General features: G+C 45.9%; 1 protein-coding gene across 1 annotated transcript; it reads left to right on the forward strand.

Annotated features, from left to right (window-relative positions):
* Positions 1-506: 506 nt before the first annotated feature.
* LOC123456535 lies at positions 507-12,575 on the forward strand. The gene is given in 5 exon segments (XM_045139883.1): positions 507-4,384; positions 6,567-6,712; positions 8,515-8,592; positions 12,227-12,305; positions 12,521-12,575. Coding segments are annotated over 5 exon segments (4,236 nt in total).
* Positions 12,576-13,159: the final 584 nt, after the last annotated feature.

The following is a 13,159-nucleotide window of genomic DNA, read 5'->3' on the forward strand; positions in this document are numbered from 1 at the left end:
CCTGCGTGAGTGTTTTTGGGGTCGCGTAGACAGCCCTGAGCGGGGACCCCTCTGGGGACCCCCACATTTGGTGCATTGGCTGGGAATCTCTACAAGACCCCAGACCTCATCTAGGACCCCTCAGAGGTAAGAGGCGCCTCCTGTCTTGTCTGTGTACGTCTGTACTTTTATCTCTGTCCTCTGGAAAAATTCTCAATTTCAACCAGTTTCAGTATCTGGATGCCTTCCCTTTGGGTGCTCTGAGTCGGGGCTGATGGGCCTGAGGACCACCACCCAGCAATCTGGAGGACGCTCCTGATTGCCCCCAGGAGACAGGTTTTTCTGTCTCCTATCTGAAGAACTCGGATCGAGTTCGCCTCTGTCGGGAAGCATCATCTGGGTCCCGCTCACCGCCATCTGCTTCAGTTTCGTTTTTACTCAAGCAGCGATCGGGCCGCCTTTGTCTCTTTGTTCTCGGTGTTCTCCAGATCCTTTTGTTCTCCTATCTCTTTTATTCCCCTTCTAACATGGGACAGACTATCTCAACCCCTTTGGACTTGACTTTAGCTCACTGGACTGACGTTAAGAGCCGAGCTCATAGTTTATCTGTTGAAATAAAGAAAGGAAAATGGCAAACTCTATGTGAGGGAGAATGGACTATGTTTAATGTTGGATGGCCCCGAGGAGGGACCTTCAACCCAGATCTTATTCAGGCTGTTAAATGGATCATCTTGCAGGAGCCCCGAGGCCACCCCGACCAAATGCCTTACATTTTTAGTTGGCAGGATCTTGTCCAAAACCCACCTTCCTGGTTGAAGCCCTGGATTCCTCCCCAACCCACTAACAGTAGCCCCTCGGGGGATTCAAAAGTTCTCATTGCAGGACCCCCCCGGAAGAAAAAGAAGATTTACCCGGACATTCAGACGGAGCTCCTCCTGGATTCACCACCACCCTACCCGCCAACCCACACCCCCACAGCTCCTCTTCCTGCCACCTCACAAGAAGGGACACAGGGGGGCCCAGCCACGGGGACCTGGAGTAGGTGAGCTCTGTCTCCTGATACTACCGTTGCCCTACCACTCAGGGCTATAGGACCCCCACCCCCTTTAGGACCAGGGGATGACTCAACTCAGAGACCTCTGCCACCCCTACAATATTGGCCTTTCTCCTCCGCAGACCTTTATAATTGGAAGGCCAACCACACTCCCTTCTCTGAGGACCCCTCAAAATTAACTGCACTCATGGAATCCCTAGTTTTCTCCCACCAGCCCACATGGGACGATTGCCAGCAGTTACTCCAGACCCTCTTCACGACCGAGGAGAGGGAACGTATCCTGTTGGAGGCCAGAAAGAACGTCCCTGGTGACGACAGGCGCCCAACCCAACTCCAGAACGTTATAGATGAAGGGTTCCCCCTGATCAGACCCAACTGGGACTTCAACACCCCTGACGGTAGGGAGCATCTCCGAATCTATCGCCAGGCTCTGGTGGCTGGTCTCCGCGGGGCTGCAAGACGCCCTACCAATTTGGCCAAGGTAAGGGAAGTCATTCAGGGACCTAATGAGGTCCCCTCTGTGTTCCTCGAGCACCTCATGGAGGCCTATCGTAGATATACGCCCTTTGATCCTATGGCGGAGGAACAAAGGGTTTCAGTGCTGATGTATTTTGTAGATCAGTCAGCGCCAGATATCAGAAGGAAATTACAAAGACTAGATGGGTTAAGCCGCTATACTCTGTCAGACTTAGTTAAGGAAGCAGAAAAGGTTTATAATAAAAGAGAAACTGAAGAGGAAAAAGAAGAGAGAATGGCAAAAGAACAGGAAGAAAGGGACCATAAACGTGATAAGAGGCATGAGAAAAACATGACTCGAATTCTGAATGCCGTAATCCAGAATAGAAAAGAAGCAGGCAGACCTAGGGATACTAGGCAGAAGCAAAACCTGGGCAACAGGTGCCAATTAGAAAAGGACCAATGTGCCTATTGCAATGAGAAGGGACACTGGATTAAGGACTGCCCCAAAAAGAAACCAAAAGAGGTTCTGACCCTAGAAGATGATGAATGAGGGGGACGGGGCTCGGATCCCCTCCCCGAGCCTAGGGTAACTTTGAAGGTGGAGGGGAAACCCATCCAGTTCCTAGTGGACACTGGCGCCCAGCACTCGGTCCTACTGAAACCAGAAGGACCCCTTTCTAACAAGAAATCATGGGTGCTCGGGGCTACTGGAAATCAACAATTTTCATGGACTACCCGAAGAACGGTGGACCTAGGTGTGGGCCGGGTATCCCACTCGTTCCTCATGATTCCAGGCTGCCCCGCTCCCTTATTGGGACGGGACTTATTAACAAAAATAGGAGCCCAAATTACCTTCACAAAGAAGAGCCCCCAAGTGACTGACCAACATGGGGAAATTATCCATGTTTTAACTATGAAACTAGAAGATGAACATAGGCTATTTGAAAGGCCTCAGACCAATGCAGACATTGGCAAATGGCTCACCAAAGTCCCGGGAGCATGGGCCGAGACTGCCGGGATGGGATTGGCCACCCATCAACCACCAATAATTGTTGATCTAAAGGCTTCCGCAACACCTGTCTCGGTACGTCAATACCCCATGAGTCAGGAGGCCAGAGAAGGAATAAAACCTCACATAATGAGGCTCTTAGAATTAGGAGTCCTAAGAAGGTGCCAATCTCCCTGGAATACCCCTTTGCTACCAGTGCGCAAGCCAAATACCAATGACTATCGCCCAGTTCAGGACTTAAGGGAGGTTAATAAGAGGGTTGAAGACCTACACCCAACCGTGCCTAACCCCTATAACCTACTGAGTTCACTACCTCCAGACCGAGACTGGTACACAGTCTTGGACCTGAAAGATGCTTTTTTCTGTTTGCCACTGAATGAAAAAAGTCAACCTATCTTTGCCTTTCAATGGAAGGACCCAGACTCCGGAATCTCCGGACAGTTGACTTGGACTAGGCTGCCTCAAGGATTCAAAAATTCACCCACCATCTTTGACGAGACACTTCACCAGGACCTGGCCTCCTTCCGAACCTCAAACCCCCAGGTAACTCTCCTCCAATACGTTGACAACTTACTCCTCGCAGCTGTAACCCAAACTGAATGTGAACAGGGGACAAAGGCACTATTAGAGGAACTGGCCCGCCTGGGTTACCGTGCCTCAGCAATGAAGGCCCAACTCTGCAAAAGGCAAGTAACCTACCTGGGGTACTCTCTAAAAGGAGGGCGGAGATGGCTGACGAAAGCACGTAAACAGGCTGTGGAACAGATCCCAGTGCCTGCAAATGCCAGGCAAGTACGGGAATTCCTGGGATCTGCAGGATTTTGTAGACTGTGGATACTGGGGTTTGCCGCCCTGGCGGCCCCCCTCTACCTCTTGACTAAGACGTCTGCAGTTTTCCAATGGGGAGAGGAACAACAACAGGCTTTTGACGACATCAAGCATGCCCTCTTAAAGGCACCTGCTCTCTCCCTTCTCGACACCTCCAAGCCGTTTTACTTGTATATACATGAGCAGAAAGGCATTGCAAAAGGGGTACTGACCCAGAAACTAGGGCCCTGGCGAAAGCCAGTGGCCTATTTATCGAAAAAGTTGGATCCTGTGGCCGCTGGGTGGCCCCCTTGCCTTAAGATTATTGCCTCCGTGGCTTTACTTTTGAAGGATGCTGATAAATTAACTCTGGGGCAGACTGTCACAGTCATTGTATCCCATGCACTGGAGAGTGTCATCCGCCAGCCTCCAGACCGATGGCTCTCAAACGCCCGAATCACCCACTACCAGAGTCTCCTCCTTAACTCGGATAGAGTCAAGTTTGCACCCCCCACTCAACTAAATCCGGCTACCCTCTGGCCAGACCCCGACTCCACAGTAATCCACAGCTGTGGGGACATCTTGGCTGAGGTTACCAGAATGAGACCTGATCTGACAGACCAGCCACTACCGGATGCCAAGGTAACCTGGTTCACTGATGGCAGTAGCTATCTCCTTGAAGGTAAGCGGATGGCGGGGGCGGCAATTGTTGATGGAGACAGGGTGATCTGGGCTATCAAACTGCCTGAAGGGACTTCAGCCCAGAAGGCCGAACTAATTGCATTAACCCAGGCCTTAAATATGGCAGAAGGGAAAAAAGCTACCATATATACAGACAGCCGGTATGCTTTTGCAACTGCACATGTGCATGGTGCCATATACCAGCAGAGAGGATTATTAACCTCTGCAGGAAAAGAAATCAAAAACAAACAAGAAATTTTAGATTTACTCGATGCCCTGCATCGGCCGGCCAAGCTGGCCATAGTCCATTGTCTGGGGCACCAGAAAGGAAACTCTCTAGTGGCAAGAGGGAACAGGATGGCTGATGTAGAGGCCAAAAAGGCTGCTCAAGGAACGTATCTGCTCCCCTTAGTTGAAAAAGAAACTGGCCTCCCAAAGTTACAGCCTTCAGAATATACTGAACAGGACCTAAAAGATATGACTAGGATACAAAAGAAATTTAATAAGGACACCCAAAGATGGGAGACAGAAGAAGGGAAACATATCCTACCTAGACAACAAGCAGAATCCACTCTGCAACAGCTACATAGGCTAACTCATTTTGGAGCTAGAAAAATTAATAGAAAATTAATAGAAACTCTCAAAAAGACTGATTATCACATAATAGGACTCAAAGAAATGGCTGAGAAGCTGGTAAAACAATGCATCCCTTGTCATAAAGTAAATGCCCAGACCTCCCAGACGGACCCTGGAAAGAGACTTCGCGGAGATCGAACAGGCTTATATTGGGAGACTGATTTCCCCGAGCTGAAACCTGCTCGCTATGGGAATAAATATCTTCTAGTTTTTATAGACACATTCTCTGGATGGGTGGAAGCCTATCCCACTAAGAAAGAGACTGCCACAATGGTAACCAAAAAACTTTTAGAAGAAATCATCCCCAGATATGGGATACCTCAGGTAATAGGCTCAGACAACAGTCCTGCCTTTGTTGCCCAGGTAAGTCAGGAGGTGGCCAAAACTTTGGGGATTAATTGGAAATTACATTGTGCTTATAGACCCCAGAGCTCAGGGCAGGTAGAAAGAATGAATAGAACATTAAAAGAGACCATAACTAAATTGTCCTTAGAGACTGGCTGTACAGATTGGGCGATGCTCCTTCCGTGGGCCCTCTTCCGAGTTTGCAACACCCCTTACAAGTTTAACCTAACTCCTTTTGAGATTTTATTTGGTGTCCCAACCCCACTTAATAAATTGTTAATGCAGAACCCAGTTATAATTTCGTCCTCTGATCTGAACCACAGGCTCCAGGCACTATATATCCTCCAAAAGGACTTATGGCCAAAACTGAAAGAGAGCTATCTGCCTGCTAAGGACCCAGCCCCACATTCATACCAGCCGGGGGACTCAGTCTACGTGAGGCGACACCGACCCTCAAACCTCGAACCTCGTTGGAAGGGGCCCTTTACGGTACTCCTGACGACACCCACCACCGTGAAGGTAGACGGGATAGCTGTCTGGATCCACGCATCTCACGTGAAACCAGCTCCGTCACCTGATCCCCGCTGGCAACTGACAAGGACTGATAACCCCCTTAAACTGCGCCTTCGCCGTGTCTCTGTCAGCCACGATGAAATTTCTTAAGGTTTGGGCAATGTTAACCATATTGTTACCTTGCGCTCTATCCTCTTCACCCTATCAGCTTTACAATTACACCTGGCAAATCATTAATCAAGCGGGAGATGTTGCTAACTCCACATCCCAACTGTCAACATCTACCCCCTGGCCAAACTTAGAAGTAGACCTTTGTAAACTAGATTTGGGGGCGGACTCATCCTGGGGCACCCCTGACTACTTTTTGCCCCAGGCCACACCCATAAATTCCCACTCTCCCCTTGAGTCCTCCTCCCTTCCTGGATGTGACAGCCAGACCGGACGCACGCGACTCAACATGGCCCCCATATATGTCTGTCCAGGGACCCACAGGGACCGGACCTTAAACTCAAAATGTGGATATTCCTCTGATTATTTTTGTGCCTCTTGGGGATGTGAGACCACTGGGGACACATATTGGAAGCCTTCTTCTAAATGGGATTATATTACTGTTAAAAGAAAAATCCCATCTAAATTCTCCCTCACTTCCCCTGGATGGTCAACTGAACCTGCTTGCCGACAATGGTGTAACCCGATATCTATCTCTTTCACTGAGCATGCAAAAACCAAGGATTGGGGACTTAGAGGATTTGAGTGGGGCCTTCGCTTATACGTGTCAGGGAAGGACCCCGGCCTAACTTTTAAGATTAAGCTGACCAAAACTCTCCCAGATTCCCAAAAAGCCAGTATAGGCCCCAACCCTGTACTCCATAACCCACAATCCCCAGCTCAATCTGAACCACCCCAGCAATCACTCCCCTCTACTTGCCCAACTGCAGCTGCCTCTGCCTTTTTCAGACCCACGGTTCCCCCAAGGTCCCCCTTCTCTGCCGATCTCATCCTAACTCTGATCAATTCCTCTATTCAGATCTTTAATTCTGTCAACCATACTCTAAAGGAATGTTGGATTTGTTACTCTTCCAGCCCCCCCTTCTATGAAGGGCTGGCTGCCTCAGGAAATGTAACGTTTACCAATGAGACCTCTGGCCTACGCTGGCGGCCCCCACCTGGCACTCAGGGACTCACTATGAGTTTCGTCTCTGGAGCAGGACTCTGTCTGGTAGGCCCTCGTATGTTGCCTCCTACCTCCCTCCAGGAGATCTGTAATCAGATTCTCAGCATAGACTCCCAAAATTACAAATATGTTTCAGCCCCCTCGGACGCCTACCTCGCTTGCTCCACAGGGTTAACTACCTATATAGAAAAAACAACTTTTCTAGAGAAAAAGGACTATTGTGTGCTTATCAACTTGCTGCCCAGACTTGCTATAAGAAATTCTGATGATTTTCAAAGAATCTGGAATTCTGACCCTTCCACCCCTTCTAGGAATAAGAGAGAGCCTATAACTACCCTTACATTAGCCTTAATAACGGGGTTAGGTGTTGCAGGAGCAGGCACTGGCATAGCTTCCCTTGTCACCTCCAACCAACAGTACGCTCAGCTCAGCTTAGCAAAGATCTACAAGAGTTACAGTCAGGAATGCAGAACCTAAAGGACTCGGTTTCTTCACTTTCAGAGGTTGTATTACAGAATAGAAGAGGCCTAGATTTACTATTTTTACAGCAGGGGGGACTCTGTGCAGCCCTAAAAGAAGAGTGCTGCTTCTATGCAGACAAGGCTGGATTAGTAGAAAACAGCTTGCAGAAAGTACGAGAAAGCCTAGAACAACGCAAACGGGAGAGACAACAGAACCTGTCTTGGTATGAATCTTGGTTCACCAGGTCCCCCTGGATGACTACTTTGATCTCCACCTTGCTAGGGCCACTCATCATCTTAATTCTCCTCTTCACCTTTGGTCCATGCATAATAAATAGATTAGTTACCTTTATTAGAGAAAGGATTAGCACCGTCCAAGTCATGATACTTAAACAACAGTACCAGTCTCTTGCAGAAACTGAAATTCCATGATTGGAATTATGACAAAGAAAAGGGAGAAATGAAAGGATAAAAGTTGCCATATTTCTGCTGCCTTGTTGTCTAGCTGCTTTGCTAACTTGCCTTTTTAAGCTTCTGTAATATGGCTTGCTTGCTACTGCACTGAATCACAGAACTGCCATTTTGCAACTACCTCCATTTTGTAAAAAGTATACCGTGAGGACCTGGCCCTTTGTACGCCCTACCCAATCAGAGGGACCCTCACGAGCCCACCTCGTGGGCCCCACCCAATCAGGGGAACCCACGGCTGAAAAGCCCCTATGACTCTGCATACCTATGGTTTTCAGCCTTTATAAGCTGACCAAACACGTGGCTAGGGGCTCTTCACCTTTCTTCATGCAAGAGGAAATTTGTGTCGAGCCCCGATGCATCGGAATCAATAAACCTCGTGCGATTTGCATTGAGAGCGTCCTGCGTGAGTGTTTTTGGGGTCGCGTAGACAGCCCTGAGCGGGGACCCCTCTGGGGAACCCCACACCTCCTGAGTGCTGGGATTAAAGGCTTAATAATTTCTTTTAAGCAATCTATAGAAGGGTCAACCAAACACTATCTTCTATTTTCTGTTTTTGCTAACCTTAGAAAGGCTTAGTTACTTATAATACATCTTATCCCTGGGCACAACTCTGCTGAGTTTGGTGATTTTGATAGGAATTTGGAACAAGGCAGCACCCATTTCATAGCAGCTAGAGTCACAGACTGGAAGAAAAGACATATACATGCCCTGATAAACACTAGTAGTAGCATCCTTTGAGCACATTCGGTTGGGACAGCTTATAGTCAAGACATAGACCTAGGACCCCAACAGGAATCTGATAGGAAGCCCTGGGGGTGCTAACTGCCAGCCACAGATTTAAACAAAAAAAAAATCAAAGAATACAGATTATTTCAGGCAGCAAAACGGACCCATTTCTTCTCATTCTCTGTGGTGTTTAAAACAGGGAAGGAGAGGAAAAAGACCCCAGACCTAATTGAGTGCCTTATTCAGACTGTTGTTCTCCAACATAAGAAAACCTTAAGTGAGGTCTCATCTTGGCAAGTTGTTCAGGTCATTCCTCTGCTCATGCAGAGAGCTCCCCCCCCCTTCTTTTCTTTCTTCAGTGAAACTGCTCACTTGCCTTTCACTCTGTGTTCGTCCTTCTTTGTTATCATAAAAACAATAAACTCAACCAGAAAGAGAAAACTGGTACTAATCTCATCGCATCTTTATTTATTTATTTATTTTTAATTATTTATTTATTTGAGAGCGACAGACACAGAGAGAAAGACAGATAGAGGGAGAGAGAGAGAGAATGGGTGCACCAGGGCTTCCAGCCTCTGCAAACGAACTCCAGACGCGTGCGCCCCCTTGTGCATCTGGCTAACATGGGACCTGGGGAACCGAGCCTCGAACCGGGGTCCTTAGGCTTCACAGGCAAGCGCTTAACCGCTAAGCCATCTCTCCAGCCCGCATCTTTATTTATTTTTTTAAAATTTATTTATTTATTTATTTGAGAGTGACAGACAGAGAGAAAGACAGATGGAGGAAGAGAGAGAGAATGGGCGCGCCAGGGCTTCCAGCCTCTGCAAACGAACTCCAGACGCGTGCGCCCCCTTGTGCATCTGGCTAACGTGGGACCTGGGGAACCGAGCCTCGAACCGGGGTCCTTAGGCTTCACAGGCAAGCGCTTAACCGCTCAGCCATCTCTCCAGCCCCCCGCATCTTTATTTTTTAATACCAAGTTTAAAAAAAAGGCGTGGGAAGTAACACAGTGGTATAGCATTGGCCCAGCATGTACTAGGCCAGGGGTTCAAGTCTGAACACCAAAAGAATAAAAAGTTGCCAAGTCATAAGCCACATTCATTTCCTTCCCAGATTTAAAATGAATTCTTATGACAAATACACAACACAATTTAATTATTAACAATTAAATATTGCTGATTATAGCTCTCATATTTTTTATGACTTAACTAAGTCTAAGTTTTAAAATTGTCAATAAATTAGACTACAATGTATAGAAAGAATGCAAACCCACAGCTTTGTAATTACTTCTGACTTAGAATGAAATGTTATGCTTGTTCTTAAGCAAAACCATTAATTTCCCACACTAAGCATGTAGGTACTTTTCTCAAAAAAAGAAGTACTTTTAACATATCAATATTTCTTTGTTTTCTAAACTTATTCCTAGCAGGGCATTTTGGTTTTTTTCATGACAGAAGTTCCTTTTACTTATTAAGGTAATATATTATATAATATATTTGTCTTGTTCTAGTTAATGCCATTATTATCACATTCCAAGCTAATAAAAGGCAATATATTTTTCAATTACAAATACTTTATGTGTAGTGGTGTCAAATGTTAGGAGAATCTAAGTTTGAGGCCAGCTTTCATGAAATAAAACCTGTCTATGCTTTGCTGTATTTTTCATAGCAAAAACCAGTCCCAAAAAAAACAAGGGCTTGCCAGGCGTGGTGGTGCACGCCTTTGATCCCAGCATTTGGGAGGCAGAGGTAGGAGGACTGCCATGAGTTCGAGGCCACCCTGAGACTACATAGTGAATTCCAGGTCAGCCTGTGCTAGATTGATACCCTACCTCAAAAAACAAAAACAAAAAGGGGCTGGGGATGAATCTCCATGGCATAACAGTTGCTAGCATGTGCAAAGCTCTGGATTCAATCCCCAGCCACACACACAATTGCTAGATATGAAGGTAAGTTTTGCAATCCCTACAATAAAACTCAAGTGACAAAACACCTTAAAAGATCATTGATGAAAGCTTCTGAAATTGGTATGTAAACTTATCTCCTCCTCTTGGCTATCACATGACTGAAACAATGACCCCCAAAAGAATTAAAATTTCCTCAGGAACTCCAAGGGGGTTGGGAAGGCTGAAGCCCTGGTACCAGCTGAGAAAAAAACATGCCTCTTGCCTCAAAGAAAGCTATTTCACACTTTAAGTGTGGACAACTCATCCGGGGACCTGGCAGGACTGACTAGAGCTGAGATAAGGGTGGGTTAGTGATTGGGGGGGGTCACCTTTTGCCCTCTATTTAAAGGGACATCTCATATTAGTCCCCAAAAGATAGAGGGGAGCACATTGTATCTCTTTATTTGTTCCCTCTTCCCAGTTTCCACACTGAATAAATCTCCCGTTTCAGCTTTTCACTATTACTTGTCTCTTTGTTATATTTAGAATGGGTGGCCAAACAGTTTGTTGGGGCTGCTTTGGCCCAGGCTTTTGTTCAAAAATTCCCATACTGAGACAGTTTAGGGGTGACAGGACCCCAAAGCCACAAGCTTTCTCCTTGGCTAAATGTCGGAATTGTCCCTGGGCCTGTAAAATAATCTAGGTCATTGCATTTTACTACAGGTCAGAAATTCCAGAAGGATCTGGCTTTTCCTTATCTCTGCCCGGTTGGTGAGTCCTTCCACTCCCTTCTGAGAAGGCCCTTTCTAGAATCAAGATTTCTGGAAGATTGGCCTTTTCTAGAAATTTTGACCCCAGTCACCTGCCATCAAGACTAACTAGCTAAACCAGCAGCCCAACCATGGGGCTCATGTAAAAATTCCCAACCTGAGTCGTGAGGTGGTCTTCTCAATCCCCGTCTTGCCTCCCTACCTTGCTTCTTTCTCTTAAGTTCTGCACTTCTCAAAGTCTTCCTTCCTTTCCTTAAGCTTGCCTTCTTTTAAAACTCTCCTTCCTAAAACTCTAAGCTATAATAAAAATCTTCCTGAACCTTATCCTCTGATCTGTGGATTTCATTCTTCAAATTCATAAGACAAGAAGCTAAAGACACCCCCAAACTGGTGAGGAACCCCCAAATTCCTGTATCAGTAACACTACCAATCCAAAGAATGGGGGGAGGTGTGGGCAGATGAGAGTATGAGACATAGGGGCTTGCTATGCAGCCTAGGGAGGCCATGAGTTTGCAGCCAGCCCTTCCATGTGCTGGAAATACAGGCCTACTGAGGATTTTTCGCCCCCTCTTTTTGTCTTTTTAAGGTGAGGTCTCGCCATAGCCCAGGCTGATCAGAATTTGAGGTTCTCATACCTAGGAAAAGACTGAAATGTAACAGAATGAACCTGGTAGCAGACAATAAAACTTCAAGAACCAGTGAGGAAATAAGAGATACAGCTCAGACTCTGTGGTAGGAAACAGCATTTGCCTTTGAAAATGTATAGGAAAACAAGACATTTGTTTCTTTAAAATTAGATAAACCATTTGGAGCACAGCTTGTCTAGTAAGCAGGGATTAAAGAGCATGGAATGACAATAGCTCAATGAGGCCATAACAAAGCTGCTAATTAATTAGACATTTAAAGTACCAAAGACAATGGAGAGAGGGACCAGAAAGCTTCCTAACTGCCTACAGTTAGTACCTCTTTTAGGCTTTTGCATAAAAACACAACACACCTAGAAAACAAATGTTGGTAAATTCCAAGAAAACTGTCATTTAGTGACACTGAAAGTTTATCTTTTAAGATCAGCCATTAAAAAAACCAACATTATTCTTTGCTCAAAGATTATGCAAAGTCTTGTGATAGGCCAGCTTTGTCAACTCTGAATCACAGAATTAGAAGGCCACAAAAATGGCCATGTTCCTTTTTTTGTTTTTTTCCTTTGAGCACACTAAATTATAATTATTCTGATTCTGTTTAATGAAATACTGTAGTTCGGTTTTTGGATAAGCACTTAGAAACTTCTTTGGCTGAAGAGTATGACTGGCCTACTCTCCTCACTGAGGCCACAAGGTAAACTGCATTTTGTGTTTCCTTACTTCTGGGGTCAGACTCCAACTTAATGCTGCACTTTGCTATGTTAAGCATTCAAGGACCACAGGTCTAAAATCTGCTGATACCTAACCAAAGATAACAAAGTATCTAACTTTCAGCTTTTGCAATGTCCTGTGCTAGACTCCTGAAAGTCTGCAGTCATTGTCCTAACCAGCAGCTGCTTTACATTTCAGGTGTGGCACAAGCCTCATGGATAACACAGGGCCAGAGGAACAGATAACCACATGATGCTATCACCTCAAAAGCAGCAGCTGTAGGAACCACCTGTCTCTGCAATATTGTCCCCCCAAGCCAAGCAGTTAGGGATTTGATAAGGACTTCTGAACCACCTAGCAGAACCACAATTAAAATAAAGATAACCAGACCAGGCCTGTAACTTGAAGTGAATATATTCTAAAGACACTTGTGCTCCTACAGTTGGCCATCAGACTATGAAACAATGGATCCAAAAGAATTAAATTTTCTCAGGAATCTCATGCTGGGAGATTAATGCTAAATTCCTGGTGCCAACCCAGGAAGACATTTTCACACTTAGCATGATTAAGTTTTAACATATGCACATTTCATCGCTTCAGTTTTCTCCCTTGTTTTTTAATTTTTAAAAAAAAATTTTTTTGAGCAAGATTCAAGCCAAGCTTGATGGCTAATGTCTTTGTAATCCTAGCTGAGGTAAGGAAGTCGACCAAGGAATTCAAGTCCAGCCTGGGCTAGAAAGAGCCAATGCCTAAAAAAAAAGAAAAACGTGACAAGATCTCATGTACCCCAAGCAGGCCTTCTCACTATGTAGTCAAAGGTGAATTTGAGATCATCTG

This window comes from Jaculus jaculus, chromosome X (assembly GCF_020740685.1).
Source record: "Jaculus jaculus isolate mJacJac1 chromosome X, mJacJac1.mat.Y.cur, whole genome shotgun sequence".
Classification (NCBI taxonomy): domain Eukaryota; kingdom Metazoa; phylum Chordata; class Mammalia; order Rodentia; family Dipodidae; genus Jaculus; species Jaculus jaculus.